We start from the raw sequence: 14,754 nt of genomic DNA, 5'->3' as shown, positions 1-14,754 counted from the left end.
CTGAACCTCGGCACGAACTTGGCTCCTCAGCCCACACGGCCTCAAGCTCCTGAGGAGCTTCCCCCGAGCGGGGCCGAGGCGCGCGGGCTGCGCAGGGCGGGCACGGCCGCGTCCCCGCCCCCCTCAGGGCGCCCGCCATGGCGGCAGCGGCCCGCCCCTCCCCCCCCCGCTAGGGGGCGGCCTTTGTGTTACGTCCGCCCCGTTGCATTGTGCGTCTGACGTCACGCCGCACAGAAGCCGCGAGACGGAGAGAGAGAGGGAGGAGGAGAGGAAGGAGTTTCTCCGCGCTCGGTCGCGGCCGCCATTTTGTTTGTGTGCGCAGGGCGGACACGGAGCGCGCTCGCCTTTTTTTCCAGTTGTAAGTGGCCTTCTTCCTGGGCTCTTCGCTTCTCCCCTTTTCCCTCGCTCCCTTACGTTTCCAGGAGGCCGAAGCAGCGGGGAAGCGGAGGAGGCGCAGGGGGTTGGTGAGGGGGGCTTGCTCTCGCGGCCCGGGAAGCAGAATGAGCGTTGATCCCTGCGTGGAGGGCGGATTGAGGAGGTGTTAGGGCGGGAAGAGGGATCCTCGGTACGGGACCCCCCGGCCAGGGCTTCCTGTGGCGCAGAGGGCCTCCGGAGGTGCGTGCGGGGGCCGGGGCGGGCGGCGCTGGGCCGCGTGTGCGGGGGGTGCGTTCCGCGGCGGGGGTTGCGCAGCTCGGCCGTTCGGCCCCGCCTGCGCGGGGGTGCCTGGATGGCCGCGGAGACCAGCCCGTCCTCCCCGTTACGGCCCCAGAGGCCTCCCGAGGGAGGACCGGCGTGGCGGCGGACCTCGCGCCCGGGGCGGGGGGGGGGGGGCGGTGGGGTCCGCTGTAGGACCCGCTCCTGCGTGTCCGTGCCCCGGGCGCGCGGGTCCGCTCGGCCCGGCGGACTTCGCTCATCGCGAAGGAAGAAGCCTTTGATCCCCTCCGGTCCGCGCAGCTGCCAGGTTTTCCAGGAGAGACATTTAGGAATTGCTGTGTCGGCGGTTTGTTGCAGGACGCTCGTGGCCTTTCCCGAGGCGCTTTATGTACGGATCTTTTGCAGAAGCTCCTGTTTGAGAAACCCTGTGGCAAAATGGGGGGGGTGAAAGCGACCTGTGATACGGATTAGGACTGCATGCCGTATAGGAATGCATATGTTCCTATCAGCTGTCAGTATTACATAATTGAAGTGCTTCGGTGCATAAATTTAGACGGAGTGTATAATAGTAAAAAAATCTTAAAGTGGCTCCTACTGGAACATGGGTTATGGCCACGTTGGGCCTTGCACGGACCGGTTCAAAGAGTTTCCTCCTTATTTCCCTTTACTTGGCTCCTTTAGGGGCAGAACTTGCAGCGTCCATCTTAATCCCAGTGATTCTGTGTGCACTTGAGTGTAGTTAAGCAGCAGTTAAGTCTTCACCTAAACCTTTTCTCCAGTTTCCCGTGTTAAATGTCCGTTCTTCCACCCCCAAGCCCTCCTCTGCAGGACACCTTAATGGTGATTTTTATTTAGATATTTATCCACTGTGTAGCATTATTGCAGCCTGCCTTCTGCCAAATGGAGGCGGGGGGGAGGCAATCATAAATAAAATCTTCAGTTCACCTATAACCGAGTGTGCATGGATAAGTGTTCACCTCACAAGTAGCATAACTAAAACCTCAGTGTGTTTCATAATTTGATTACGTAGGTTGAAAATAGAGGAAAGTGCCTTTGGAGCTGGGTAAGAAGAAATTCAGGCATGTAAATGAAACACTAATGGGTTTTAGTTTTGTCTTGATCTGTCAGACATTTTCGTTTGTCATTCAATACATTAGTATTTTTATTTCTTGTTACTATATCATAAGTGAGTAAGATTTTTGCTAGACCTAGATCATGACTGACTCAAGGGGTGTACCAGTCATTTATTTTTGCATAGTTTGTCACTATGTTTGCATTATATTTGTTTTTTTAAAAACAGATTTTTGTAAAAAACATTGGTGCAGGTGTCTGTTTTTTTTTTTAACTACCAGCCTGTCACAAATACTATGACAGTATCAGAAAACCTCTTTTTCAGAAGAGGCTTGCCATTTACATGGTCTAAAAGTTTCCTTCGTAATGCCTGTGGTTGCTATAGAGACAATCAATATTATTCTGTCTCAGTTCACACAATTGTGGGTTTTTTTAGCACTATCTTTGTTTCTAAACTACTTTTCTTGCTATCACCGCGTACTGTGGGAACTTTTTCTTGTCCTGTGTTCGTTCTTCAGAATACACTGAAATAGATATGCGAGCTTATTCGTATTTTCAAAAACTCCTGCCAAAGGAGAGTAAACAAGTAATGGTTGGTTTTGTTATGCTCTTAATTCTACAGCTGTACTTTACTTTCCTTTTTCTTTCAGTTGTGCATGTACCTGTTTGAACACAGAATTCCTGCATATAACATCCAGCAACGGAAGCTGGTGGGTTTTGTCTTTGGCAAATCGGCTGAGTTGTAAAACACCCACATACTTGCATGTTAACAGGGTTCAAAAATTGTGGCTTGGCCCATAGTGCTAGAGATTTGTATGTTAATATGTCAGGGTTCACCGTGAGTGTTGCTGAAACTTCAAAAAGTGTCTGTTTAACAGTGATCTGTAAATAGATTTGTGAGAGAAGTTTTTAGACTGATGGAGCATACTTTCATGTAGTAACTTATGTACAATATAGTACGAAGAACTAAGTCCAGGTTTTGTAGGAGAGGATGTTTGAAGATAAAGGACTCTCTCCAACGGAAGACTCTTTAAGGAAATGATTCTGTTTAGTCACTTGAGAGTTTATTTGAACCAGGCTTTAATGGCATGTTTGAAGCTACTAAGTGAAGATGAGTTGGCCTATTTAACCTTGGTTTGTGTTTCGTAACAGTGTCACAGTGTTAGGATGAGAAAGCTATGTCTGCTCACCCAAAACTGAAATAACTTGGGAGGGAAGCTGACAAAGAAAGAATTATTTGAGAAAATGGTTCTTTCTAGTTCTGTCATATTTGATCAAACTACAGGTTTGACTCGCATCTACAAATGCCAGTATAATGCTTTTGTCTTTTACGTGTTTTTGTTGGTTTGGTTTCTTCTAGTGGCAGATGCGGCATTCAAAGCAATCTCATTGTCCGGAATGGGACGACAGGAGGAGCTGGGATCAAAGAAAGCACAGTAGCAGCCGTAAACGCAGGAAAAGGTCCCACAGCAGCGGACCAGAAAGCAAGCACTGTAAACCAAATCACATTTCAGAAAGGTATAAGACTCTGAATTGAGTAGTGCTAATGTTTCTTATCATGTCTAAAACAAATACGTGATCGGGGTGAGAGTGTTGGAGTGCCCAAACTTGGCAGTTCCTTAAGGTTTGGCTTACTTAAGACAAGCTTAAGAAGGAGCTGGTTTTGTTAACACAGTAGCTGAGCCACCATTAAAGAGAAATTCTTGAATGAAAACAAGTGGATGTTAGTAGTTTGTTCCACTGTTGTCAGTTAAGTATTGGTGTTGAATACATTTAGTGTTAAATTTCAAGAAAAAAGTGTGCCTTTTCATGTGCTTACTGTGAACAAAAGGAGAAGGAGGTTCGTTTAATGATTTGATACAATGGTAAGTACAGTTTGTCTTACTCATTTGGAGGTGGCTTGCTTTTTCTTCCACACTGCTTTTATTGGAAGGATGTGTTTTTCTGTTTTTTTCCTTGAGACGAAGATCCCATGGAATTCTTTTAAGAGCTCATACTCATGGCTATAAAACACTGGAAGGGCTAGGTGTACTGCAATGAGGGCTCTTTGCCTCAGCTGCTTTCTTAAAGGTTTTCTTCTGTGCAGAAGATCCTTGATCCAGATACTCTCCAAGGTTTTTAATGTTTAATGCAGAGCAGTAAGAACAATGCTACTCCTTTCGGTCTCTAGGTTTTATTTTTCTTTTTTAACGCTTTGGGCTTTGAAAGTGAAGAATGGGCTTATCGCTGTATCAAGAGTGTTTTATCATGTGACTTTGGAGATTGTAACTGAGTTGGTCAGTATATTTTAAGAAGTGTTTCTCGTTTTTGAGTCCGAGTTTCTTATTTACTGTGCAAACTGTGGACGGTTTATGTATTGTTCGTGTGGATGGCTGCTATGTATTTGAGACTGGCAATGTTAGATTCTCAATAAAGTAACGTTGAAAGCTCCATTATTTTTGGGGAGGGAGTCAATTAGAAAATGTTCTTGATGTAAAGAGAGATACTGTGTAACTCTGTAACTCAATTGAAGTCACTTATCTTGTTGGAACCTCAAGTTTTTGAAGTGGAGAACATTCACTTGAAATATATTTTCAGTCATTATTTGGATGATAGAGCCATAAATGAAAGAGACCATCATGACCGGAGATACGTTGAGGAATACAGAAATGACTTCTGTGAAGTGTATGACCACAGGCATTATCACAGAGACTATGAAAAGAGTCACCATCATCACTATAGCAAATCCTCTGGTCGGAGCAGGAAAAGTAGTCACAAAAGGAAGCATAAGAGACATCATTGCTCCAGTCACCAATCGCATTCGGTATGAGTAATTTTTAACTTTATTATTAATGAATTAGTGCTAATAGACTTCTTAAGTAAGTGCTAGAACTTCAATTCCTGATCACAGTACTTTAAGAAATATTACGTTATGAAAAAAGAGTTTGTATTTGAGTCTGTTTGTGACCATGTGAGTATGTTCTTAGTTAAGGCTGTTGGATCAGTGTTGGGTGGGGGGTGGGATTACCATCAGTACTAGTTATGCACTGGGAACGTAGGTGGCCAGTAGTAGTTAACATTGCTGGGATTAATCTGAAAAACGTTACCTCACAATTGAAGACGGGTAACTGTCCTACTTCCAAGTACAGTTACCACTTTTTAGATCTACAGCGTAGTAAGCTATATTTTTCCAGGTAGACTGTCAGATGCCATCCATCCTATTGCTAAAAATAATCGAGACGACATGCTTTTTTAATGTAAGCTAAACTGGAAGTATGAAACATGCATGTCTGGTCAATGGATGAGAACAAGCTCTACAGTTCCACACCCAATTCCAGAGAACTTTGATAAGCCGTGTGCCGTATTGGTGGCAGCTAATGTCTCACGGCAGACAGGGTTGCTGCTTGCTGCCTTTGAAGGCATGCTCTCTGAATTTCTCCTTACTGGTGTGATGCCCACTGATATATTTTCAGCTCCAGGTGTTTTATGTCACATTGCTGTAGTAGAAACAGCAAGTTGTGTTAGATAATAACATGAAAATTAAGGACTTGAGAGTAATTTTTCTTCTCTCTTTAAACATGAAGGAAGTAAAATTACTTTGTAGGTTTTTATATTTAGATTACATAAAATGTATGTTTTAAAAATAGAAACATTTCACCTGACTGTAAGCTTAGATATGTAAATAAATACTGCTTTTTGCTATTTGCTAGCAAAGTATTAGAAATAGTGACGTTGCATTCTTAATCTGTCTTCAGTTAAACCACTGTTTGAGAGACAAAATTGTGTTGTTTTTTCTGTTGCTTTATCACTTTTAAGTATTTATCTGAAAATCTGTTCCTTGCCATGTTTTTCTTCTGTAACATAAACTGTGCCCTGTGAATTTCTGGGGACTGAATTTGAAATTGCTCCTGCCAACTGTTCGTGGCCTGGTGTGTAACTGAATGCCTGAATATCTCCCCGCTGAATGAATTGCGTATTCTGCCCTGAATTCACTCTGATATATTGATTGGCTGGACGATCTTGGTGCCGATTCCAGAAGAGTCACCGAAGGAAAAGATCCAGGAGTGTAGAGGATGATGAGGAGGGTCACCTGATCTGTGAAAGTGGAGACGTTCTAAGAGCAAGATGTATAGAACATTTTTCAACACTTTTTAAAAACTTTTCAGCAAAAAATCTGTTTAGAATAGTATTGTCAGAGGAGGGGGGCTAAAGAAATCTTCATTGCTCTTTTTGTTCTGTTTTTTTTTTGTGCTTTTTTGTTTTCTTGCATATCTTCTTTTCTGTAGAATTTAAATACTGTGTTCAAAAAGTTGCAATTAGTAAATGAACTTGAATCTTGAGATTAGAACAAGAGATAGTTTTTTGGCTAACTGTTTTCATGACACCTGTCCAATAAAATAATGCATTCAGATGCTCAGATTTAAAGTAATTATGCTTTTGTAATGGCACATTTTAAAATCTACATTAATAATATTAATTCTCGTTGAAGTAGTTACATAATTCTAACTTGTGTCTGTTCTTTTTAGATGAAATTGTTGCGACTTTAGGAGAAGGGGCTTTTGGAAAAGTGGTGGAGTGCATAGATCATGATATGTAAGTGTTGGTTATCTTTGTATGTGGATCTGATGAGTAAAGGCACTCTTTAGCTTGGGATCAAAGCTCGGGGATGTTTTCTGTCACAGAAAGTCGCAGTTCAAACAAAGCCTTGCAGTGTATTTAGGAAAGAAATTACACTGGTTTTGGGAGCTACCTTGTAAGCTTATTTCTAGTTGAAAATTTGTAAGGGTTTTCAGGTGATACCAGTCTGTCCCTGGTTGTTTTTAAGGTCATGCTGTCATCTCTTCCAACACCACAAATATTTTTTGTTTCTTGTAATGCTCTGTGAAAGGCTGGTGCATGTTATTAACTTCATACAAGATGGTATATAGAGAAATACTTTTGGTTACTTAATTTTTCTGCTAAGCTTTTGAGAATCCCTCTTTAACAATAAGCTTCCTTAACCACATTTGTCTTGGGAAACATCTGCCTAGAGAGGGTTTTTTCAAAAATAAACTTTTTTTATGACTACACTTTTTTTTTCCCCTATACAAGCTGTATAACTGCATGGTGTAAGCAACTAATTACTAAATAGGTGTCATTTGCCCTTTTTAAAGGAGAACTATGTTTTGCTTCATTATGTTTTTCTGTTGGTTAAACAAGTGCTGTTATTCAACTAGAGAATTTGAGGGTTTATAAAGAATTGATTTCGGAGACTGACTTTTAGAAAGTGGTGCAGTGAGATGCTGAGAAAGTAGTTTTGGTTCTTATGGAAGGGAACTGCTTGGAGTTGATAGAGCTGTGAATATTTCCTCTGTCTCGATTATCAGAATTATCCTTTGAACTTTTTCTGAATGCACAGTACTCCAGTATCCAGGTTGGGTTTTTTTTTGGTGGAATGATTACTTTCGTGTAATGGCATGTTTGGCAGAGGAGAAGAAAATCACTGTATTTCCACTACTTCGGAATGTGCTAGGAGGTTTAAACAGTTAGTAAAACTCAGATTACTTCAACCATATGTTTTATATCTGCAGTTCTGTGACATGGTTCTAGTGTTTTTTCCTCTGCCTTTGGTTTATTTGTCATTTCACAAGTTAAATTTGTTCAGGAGCTTGAGATTGTGTTGTGAGGGGAGACTATTCTTAAGTCACTAGAATTCAAACACAGAGACAATTAAAAATTGTCTGTCAGTGAATGAGAGGGAATGAGCTGTGTGTATCTGCGTTCCATTTCAGTAATAGCCTTGCAGTCTGAGTGTTACCCTGGGTGCAGATCAGTGTTCTCACTGGTACAAAACACTCAGAATCTGAACTTCAGACGTTACTCAATTCCCCTGATTCTGGAGGAGCACTGGGACAGAGCCAGAACAGGGTGTGCAAGTTGCAGGGGAAAATGTCAAATTTTTGCAGTTCTTTCTTCAAATGAGAAATTTGCTGATTTTTTTTTAATCATCTTGCGTGTGAATGCCTGATGACTGCTCTACTTTAGATGGTATAAGTCTGAGAGGTAGTTAATTTAGCACGTACTGTGAGTAGTTGACAAAGTAAAGACTAATACTACATTTCTTAACAAAACCAGTTCTGGTTAAGTTCAGTGTGCTTAAGTCAGATTCTCCCAATCCCACTCATAATTCTCTGTGACCTTCAATATTCCTGTGTTTCTCTTATTAAAATGGAGCTGGTCTCTCCGGGGGCCGCATCCTGCCCAGCGCTGCTCACATCCGGATAGTGCCCGGGAGTGTCAGTATTTAAGGATAATTGATTGAGTTTGTAATGCTTTACTTTCTTTTAAAGGAGAGGAATGCATGTGGCAGTTAAAATTGTGAAAAATGTTGGTAGATACCGGGAAGCAGCCCGTTCAGAAATACAGGTGTTGGAACACTTAAACACCATGGACCCAAGCAGCACTTTGTAAGTATAAAATCTGAATACCAGCATAGTAAGCATTTGCAGAAGATAATTATTCAATAAATTGAGTTGTCATTTGTGTTGTTTTTTCTTTTTTAAGCCGCTGTGTCCAGATGCTGGAGTGGTTTGATCATCATGGCCACGTTTGCATTGTTTTTGAGCTACTGGGACTTAGTACTTACGACTTTATTAAGGAAAACAGCTTTCTGCCATTTCATATTAATGACATTAGAAATATGGCTTATCAAATTTGCCAGTCTATAAACTGTAAGTAAATCTGAATACTCTTACGAAATATGTTCTTTTTTTTCTTTATGAAATTTATGTATTCATTATGGAATATCGTTCTTTTTTTCCTTGTAGTTTTACACCATAATAAACTAACTCATACAGATTTAAAGCCTGAAAATATCTTGTTTGTGGAGTCTGATTACATAGTGAAGTACAATGCCAAAATGGTAAGTTTGTTTCTCCCAACTTGTATTAGTCTACTTCTGTCTTCGTTTTTTGTGCTCTTTAAGATGTACTGACTTTCTGCTCATGGAGTAACTTTACTCTGATTCCAACTAAAGCATTTCATCTAATCACTAGTTAAGTTCTGTTTAATGAAGTTCTGGCATTCATTGGGAATGTTGTGTTAGTGATTTTGATTTAGCCAAGTTTTTTTCCCTCATATTAAGCCATTTGAATTCCTTTCTTTAAAGCATTCCTGTGTTTTAAGTGGAATGTCAAATTTTACTTTCTGTCTGATTACCCTGGAGTCTAAAGTGCCTGACAGTTTTGCAGTCCTTGGATTAGTAGCTAAGATGAATTTTCTGTTTGTCATCAACATGTGATGTTGATGGTTGGGCAGTGTTATAATTGGCATGGGCCCCGAGTTGGACAATTCTTGACCAGTGTCTTCCTTTTAAATCTAAGAAAACACTAAGACACAACACTAGGATAAGAGCTTGTCTGCACCAGTCACTTCTAGCACTGGCAGAAGTACAAGTTGCTTTTCATGTTACTGCTCTGTTTTCAAAGTATGAAAACGTCTTAGAGACAGAAAAGCAATGCGGACTTCAGTGCCTCTAGTTCATGCATAAGGCTTGATTTTATTTTTTTTTTTTATTTTGGAGCTAAGATGACATCAATGAGTGTATGCACCAATGGGTACAAGAAAAGAAGACGGGTAACAACTAACTGAGGTTAACTTGAGGGTTAACAAAAGAGGAAAGGAGCGCTGTTACTGTGGGAAAGGTCTTTCCTCAGCGGTTCTGAGTATTCAGACTAACTCACTTTGTTCTTGGCTCCTCTTTCTAGGAGCTTGAGCTGAATAGGAATTGATGCATTTGGAAGGAGTGTTTTGTTGCAGAGGTTAAATTTTTAGTGTTTTATGTTAACTGGTATTTTGAAAATAAATGTGATGAATACCTTTTGCCTAAGCATGCTTTGAAAAAAAATACTAACAAATAGCATTTTGATTTTCTTGCAGAAGCGAGATGAACGCACTCTCAAAAACACAGACATCAAAGTCGTTGATTTTGGAAGTGCAACTTTTGATGATGAGCATCACAGCACATTGGTCTCTACAAGACATTATAGAGCTCCTGAGGTTATTTTAGGTCAGTAGAGACGTTTAAACTTTCTGACAGTTACTTACAGTTCATTCAGATGTCTTTCCTTCATAAACTGGAGCAGTAGCTTGTGGTTCTAATAATTGAGTCATCTCTCACAGATGGTGAGGTTAGAATTCTTGAGAGTAAACAGTAAAACAAATATTCTAAAATATTCTAGAAATATTCTAAAATCAGAAGTCCAAACATGTTCCTCTCCCACCAGCATTTGAGGGGAGGTGTGGAGGGGAAAACGGGGATCACAAAGTGCATGGAAACTGGGCATATGTTTTGTGGATTACAAGTTTTGAGAATTATAAAGTAAAACATAAACTTTGCCTGTTTTGCAGCGCTGGGATGGTCGCAGCCTTGTGATGTTTGGAGTATTGGTTGTATTCTAATTGAGTATTACCTGGGATTTACAGTGTTTCAAGTACGTACATAAAGTTAAATCGAACTCTTTTGTTACAGACTACTGATTTTGATCTTTTAATGACATGTACTTAACTGTTACTGTAAAAGGCATAACCTTACAGGCTTTTTAAATATTATATAGATGAGATTGTGAAGACAGCATGCACATATGAAAATGTGATGTCTTGGGTATCTCCTTCTGACTGTTTAAGATCATCTCTTCTGGCTTTTTGGATGATGAAGCCTGTCTAGAGTCTGAAGGTGCTGCTGGAATTAGGAGTAAAGAAAACATACTTGTAGAAAACTTGGTTTATGAACTCTGTTGTTCAGCAGCCATCTTAACTGTGCAAAATGCTGTGTAACGACCTGCATTGCATAACCTATTTGTAATCTTTTAAGGTGGTAGTGTATAAAGATACTGTGACAGTACTTCAGCAAACATCTTGTTTGTAGATGAGTGTAGTTACCAAGTGACTGAGAGTAGAAAAATGTGCTAAGTGCATTCATTACTCTTTCCACACAGACACATGATAGTAAAGAACACTTGGCCATGATGGAGAGAATCCTAGGGCCTCTGCCGGCTCACATGATCAAGAAATCCAGGTACGTTCATTACAGATGGGGTAAGATGCCTCGTATTTTCCTATTGTAAGAGAAGTGCTCAAGTTTCCGTTGTTAACTGTGACCTCAAAAAAAAGACTTCCAGGCTTCTTGTTACCTATTAGTGTATTGCAAGAAATGGTGTCACGTTTAAGTGAATTAAATAGTTGACAATAGTCCTCTTCTCTGATTTTGTTTTGGTTGCTGGCAACTCAGACTGTCAGCCTCTTGAGTGTGAATAATCTGAAGTCTTTAAAGCTAAGTCGATACGGTCACCAGAACACTATTAGACACCCCTTTTTCTATAAAATGTGAGAATGAAGAACCTGCTGTCATTAGAAGATTGATATTGAGAGGAGAAGAGGGTCCTGTCTCGCTAGTACAGCTGCCAGCCCCTTCCACTGCCCCTTCACGTGCTTCAGTGATCCTTCTCTCTTCCTTAAAGACAACTGCATGCAGTAGGAGTTTCCCACTTCCATGGCAAGAAGCAGCCAGCACTGGGTTCTCCTCTAATCCCACATGTCCAAAATCCAGAGCAGATAAGATGTGATGGTCCATTCTCTTTCTGAAATAAGTTGTCCTCTTGCCAGCTAATCTAGATAATCCTGTAACTCATGTTGTAGTAGAATTTCAATATTTTTGGGTTGGGTAATGTACTTAGCTTATTACAATTGTGCAGCTGATTCAGAATGCGCTTTAAAAAAAACTAGAAGCTTAGAAAGCTGCAATTGGAATAGGTTCAGGTGGTGTTTAAAAAATAAAATTATATCTACATGGCAGTGTTAATGTGATGCTGAGCTGTGGATTTGTCATTTATTTGCACTGGTGGTCTTGTGTATTTGCAGCACACTTTTTAAAGACGTCAGGGAATATCTGATTTTGTTAAATAGTTGCTAACCACTCTGCAGATTTTATAAGAAATGTTTTTTAAAAGTTGATAGATTGACAAGATGTCTTTTATTTGTTAGTAGCAGATGAGACTGAGTTCTTCTCTTGGAACACCTTAAAGCATCCATCTTTTTAACTGTCAGTAATAGAAAATCTGTTTTCAGTGGTGGCTTTGTTGGAGCACTGAAGGGCCTGTTTCCTGAGTATTGGGACAACGGTGATACGAAAATAGCAGGTTGCTGTGAATGAATACTAGCCAAAAGAGATGTTAGCTCCCAAATGCAGAGGGATATAGAGGAACACTTTATGGTGTTTCAAAACTTGTTAGGAAAGCATCTGCCTACTTTATGCACTGACAATATCTTAAAACTTTTCCTTGTCGTGCAGGAAGCGTTATTTTCACCATGACCAGTTGGACTGGGATGAACACAGTTCTGCAGGACGCTATGTTAGGAGACGTTGTAAGCCTTTAAAGGTAGGAGACAGCATTTTTATTACTGTTAGGTCTGCAGTCATGAAAGGTCTCTCTAAAATATTTCCTTTTTTTTTCTTGCAGGAATTCATGCATTGCCAGGACACAGATCATCAAAGCCTGTTTGACCTTGTTCGCAGGATGCTGGAATATGATCCAGCCAAAAGAATTACTCTCGATGAAGCCTTGCAGCATCCTTTTTTTGAACCATTAAAAAAATAAATAGATTCAAAGATCTTTTATGCTTCTCCAGGGAGATTTCCTAGACTGTGTCAGTCAACAGAGGTTGCATGAAACTTTTGTAAACTTTAAATTATTTTGTACAGTTAAGTCTGTAAATATTTACATACATTTTGTATAACTGTTATGTTTACCTTGTTGAAAAGTTGTAGTCTTATGGGTATCAAAGTGAAAAATAAAAGTAATTTTCATTTTTGAAAATTGTTTTCTCTCTGAAACTACCCTCTCCTTTTGCAGATGGGGCTAATTAAGCAGCTGACTTGATGTGAGGAGTCTGTGAGCTGGCTGAGCCAGTTTTGAAAACATTAAATGTCTTCAGCTGGCTTCTTTATTAGTCACCAAAGATTTGAAGGGCTAAGGCCTCCTCATCATACTGTGCTTTGTGACAGCATTCTGAGACACAGCTGAAAACAAAGTATTCCAAGGAGGTGTTTCTTTTGTGGGTCACCTTTTTCCCAGATTCCTATTTAAACAGCAAACACATTGTGTGCTGGCTGGCTAATGAGTCTCTGGAAACTTGTCTGATGTGTTCCAATATTAAGTATAGGTAATTTTTCTGTTGAAGTCTGAAAAGTAACATATTTTCAATATTGTTTTCATTCATTGAAGATCAGTGTTGCCACGGGAAGGGTTTTGTACTGCCCGTGGAGAAAAAGGCAGGGAGATACTGTGTGCCACGGAATTGTGACATAGTTGAGCCCTTCTCTTGCAATAGGAACAAGATCATCCTGAAGTCTTCAAATATGTATTTCTGTACAGCTTGACCTTTAATTACTGATAAATTAAGTAACCTGGGCAACTGAGAGACACCGCCATCAGACTGACACAGGCAGGAGGAGGGCAGGTTCTCGGTTGCAGCTCCTGAACTCGGATGCCCGGTTGAGAACGGTGCTGCTTTCTAAGTCCTGTTAACGCACTTGGGTGGTTTTTGCTCTTCCATCTTTAAGCTGGTGATTTCTCGGGCTTGTTCAATACTCTTAATCTGTTTGACATGGTGTGGATGCCTTGCTGAGCACAAGAAAGGGAAGGTTCCAGGGTAGCGTTCATTCCAACTGCCTTGTCAGTGTGGATGCAGTAAGGAAGTTCGGGCTGTTTGTTGCAGTTCTGACTTTTCCATGTGAGTCTTTTTTAAGGAAGGAAACAGAGAATTGCTTCAGCTCCGCAGGAGCCTGACTACAGATTCTGTGCTTGCTGAGTAAGTCCTAATGCACAGTGAGATTTTAAACTGATGTCCTTGTTCCGCCGATGTGGAGGAGGCTGAATTTGCAAGAGGCTCCAGACATGCATATCTCTGACTTGGGGGTGGAATATGGCTGGGATGAGGCTTTGAAAGCTTATCTTTTGTAACCAGTGCCACCTCCTGGGCTTGATTATGTCTCAAAATAGACACCCCCCTTCCTGGGATGTTGATGTTCACATCATTGTTTCTTCTCTGCATGACAGAAAACATAACAGTTGGTACCATCCAGGTCAGCTCGGTAGGACTGAGGAGGGGAGTGAATTCCTTCCCTTGCTGCTTCCCACACTACTTTTTCCATCCCACACCTTCAGAGGCGAAGCGAGGACTTGGCTGAGCGTATCAGCTAAGCAATGCAAATCAAAGGCAGATGGCAGGGGAAAAAGAGTTTATATGCTGCTATAACTATAAAACTAACTATAAAACAGTTCTATCAAAATTGGGAAGATTGTGTACTCCCAGGGCGTGCTGCCAGCCTTTGTTAGCGTAGTTGCAAAAACGCATTGCACTTGCTGAAGGAGGTACATCTAGGAAAAAAAAAAAGGTATAAAAACCTGTATAAATTCACTTTCTTTCTCTTTTTAAAAAAAAAAAAAAAAATGCAGTGTCAAGGTTAATACAGCATCTGCAGCGAGGAGCCAAGTAGTTTTCCCGGCCTTCCAGCATGTACAAAAGAAGTTCCAGTTTGAAGGGGCACGCGTCCAGTGTCGCGGGGCTCCCCAGTGGAGCAGCCCGAGCTGCTGGCGGCGGCGCAGTGGCCAGGTGCCAGGGGCCTGTCTCTAGGAGGTGTGATCTCCCCCGTTCTCTGGGCTGCCCTCGGTGGTTGTGTCTTTACTGGGGAAGAGGTTTTTACGCACGCGCCCCCCGTTGTCTTGTTAATACATGAATATAATTGGGGGAGTTGTAATCTCTACGTTTGGATCAAGCTAATGCCGCCTGTGGCTGTTGGTGAAAAATTATAAGATCCCTTTGCATCTTTCTCTGCAATTCTGATTTTTAGCTGTTGTACCTTAAAAGCACAGTCTGCAACTCTCAATGGTTCAGCCAGGCAGGCCAACAGAATGTGTTTCCGTAACAGGTCAGTTACACATTTTACTGAACATGGATGATAGAAAATAAAGCTGAGGGAACAGAGCAGGCTTTGTCTCTGAAGTGCAAACA

General features: G+C 41.1%; 1 protein-coding gene across 5 annotated transcripts; it reads left to right on the top strand.

Moving 5' to 3' along the window:
- The first annotated feature begins 229 nt into the window (after positions 1 to 229).
- Positions 230 to 12,525, top strand: CLK4 (CDC like kinase 4). Of its 5 annotated transcripts, XM_086621902.1 has the most exons (15): positions 231 to 358; positions 2,376 to 2,435; positions 3,086 to 3,243; positions 4,303 to 4,528; positions 5,741 to 5,831; positions 6,231 to 6,297; positions 8,034 to 8,150; positions 8,248 to 8,414; positions 8,511 to 8,605; positions 9,271 to 9,318; positions 9,622 to 9,751; positions 10,093 to 10,175; positions 10,680 to 10,759; positions 12,032 to 12,119; positions 12,201 to 12,525. In XM_086621902.1, the coding sequence occupies exons 2-15, from the start codon at positions 2,382 to 2,384 to the stop codon at positions 12,336 to 12,338; spliced, it is 1,542 nt and encodes a 513-aa protein (XP_086478028.1). In that variant the 5' UTR covers positions 231 to 358; positions 2,376 to 2,381; the 3' UTR covers positions 12,339 to 12,525. The 5 variants fall into 5 exon arrangements, with proteins under 5 accessions (XP_086478025.1, XP_086478028.1, XP_086478026.1 ...); XM_086621899.1 differs by having other exon boundaries at positions 230 to 358; positions 12,032 to 12,525; XM_086621903.1 differs by lacking the exon at positions 9,271 to 9,318 and having other exon boundaries at positions 232 to 358.
- Positions 12,526 to 14,754: the final 2,229 nt, after the last annotated feature.

This window comes from Tauraco erythrolophus, chromosome 16 (genome assembly GCF_009769465.1).
Source record: "Tauraco erythrolophus isolate bTauEry1 chromosome 16, bTauEry1.pri, whole genome shotgun sequence".
In the NCBI taxonomy this organism is placed as follows: Eukaryota; Metazoa; Chordata; class Aves; order Musophagiformes; family Musophagidae; genus Tauraco; species Tauraco erythrolophus.
The sequence above is the reverse complement of the archived record's forward strand: the minus strand, read 5'-3'. Positions and strand labels throughout refer to the sequence as shown.

What these genes read in the sequence shown, in the direction of transcription:
- CLK4 (XM_086621899.1), top strand. Translation starts at nt 2,382, where the DNA reads ATGTACCTGTTTGAACACAGAATTCCTGCATATAACATCCAGCAACGG. An exon ending in TGGGATTTACAGTGTTTCAA is followed by an intron (nt 10,176 to 10,679) that starts GTACGTACATAA and finishes CTTTCCACACAG; the next exon opens with ACACATGATAGTAAAGAACA. An exon ending in CACATGATCAAGAAATCCAG is followed by an intron (nt 10,760 to 12,031) that starts GTACGTTCATTA and finishes CTTGTCGTGCAG; the next exon opens with GAAGCGTTATTTTCACCATG.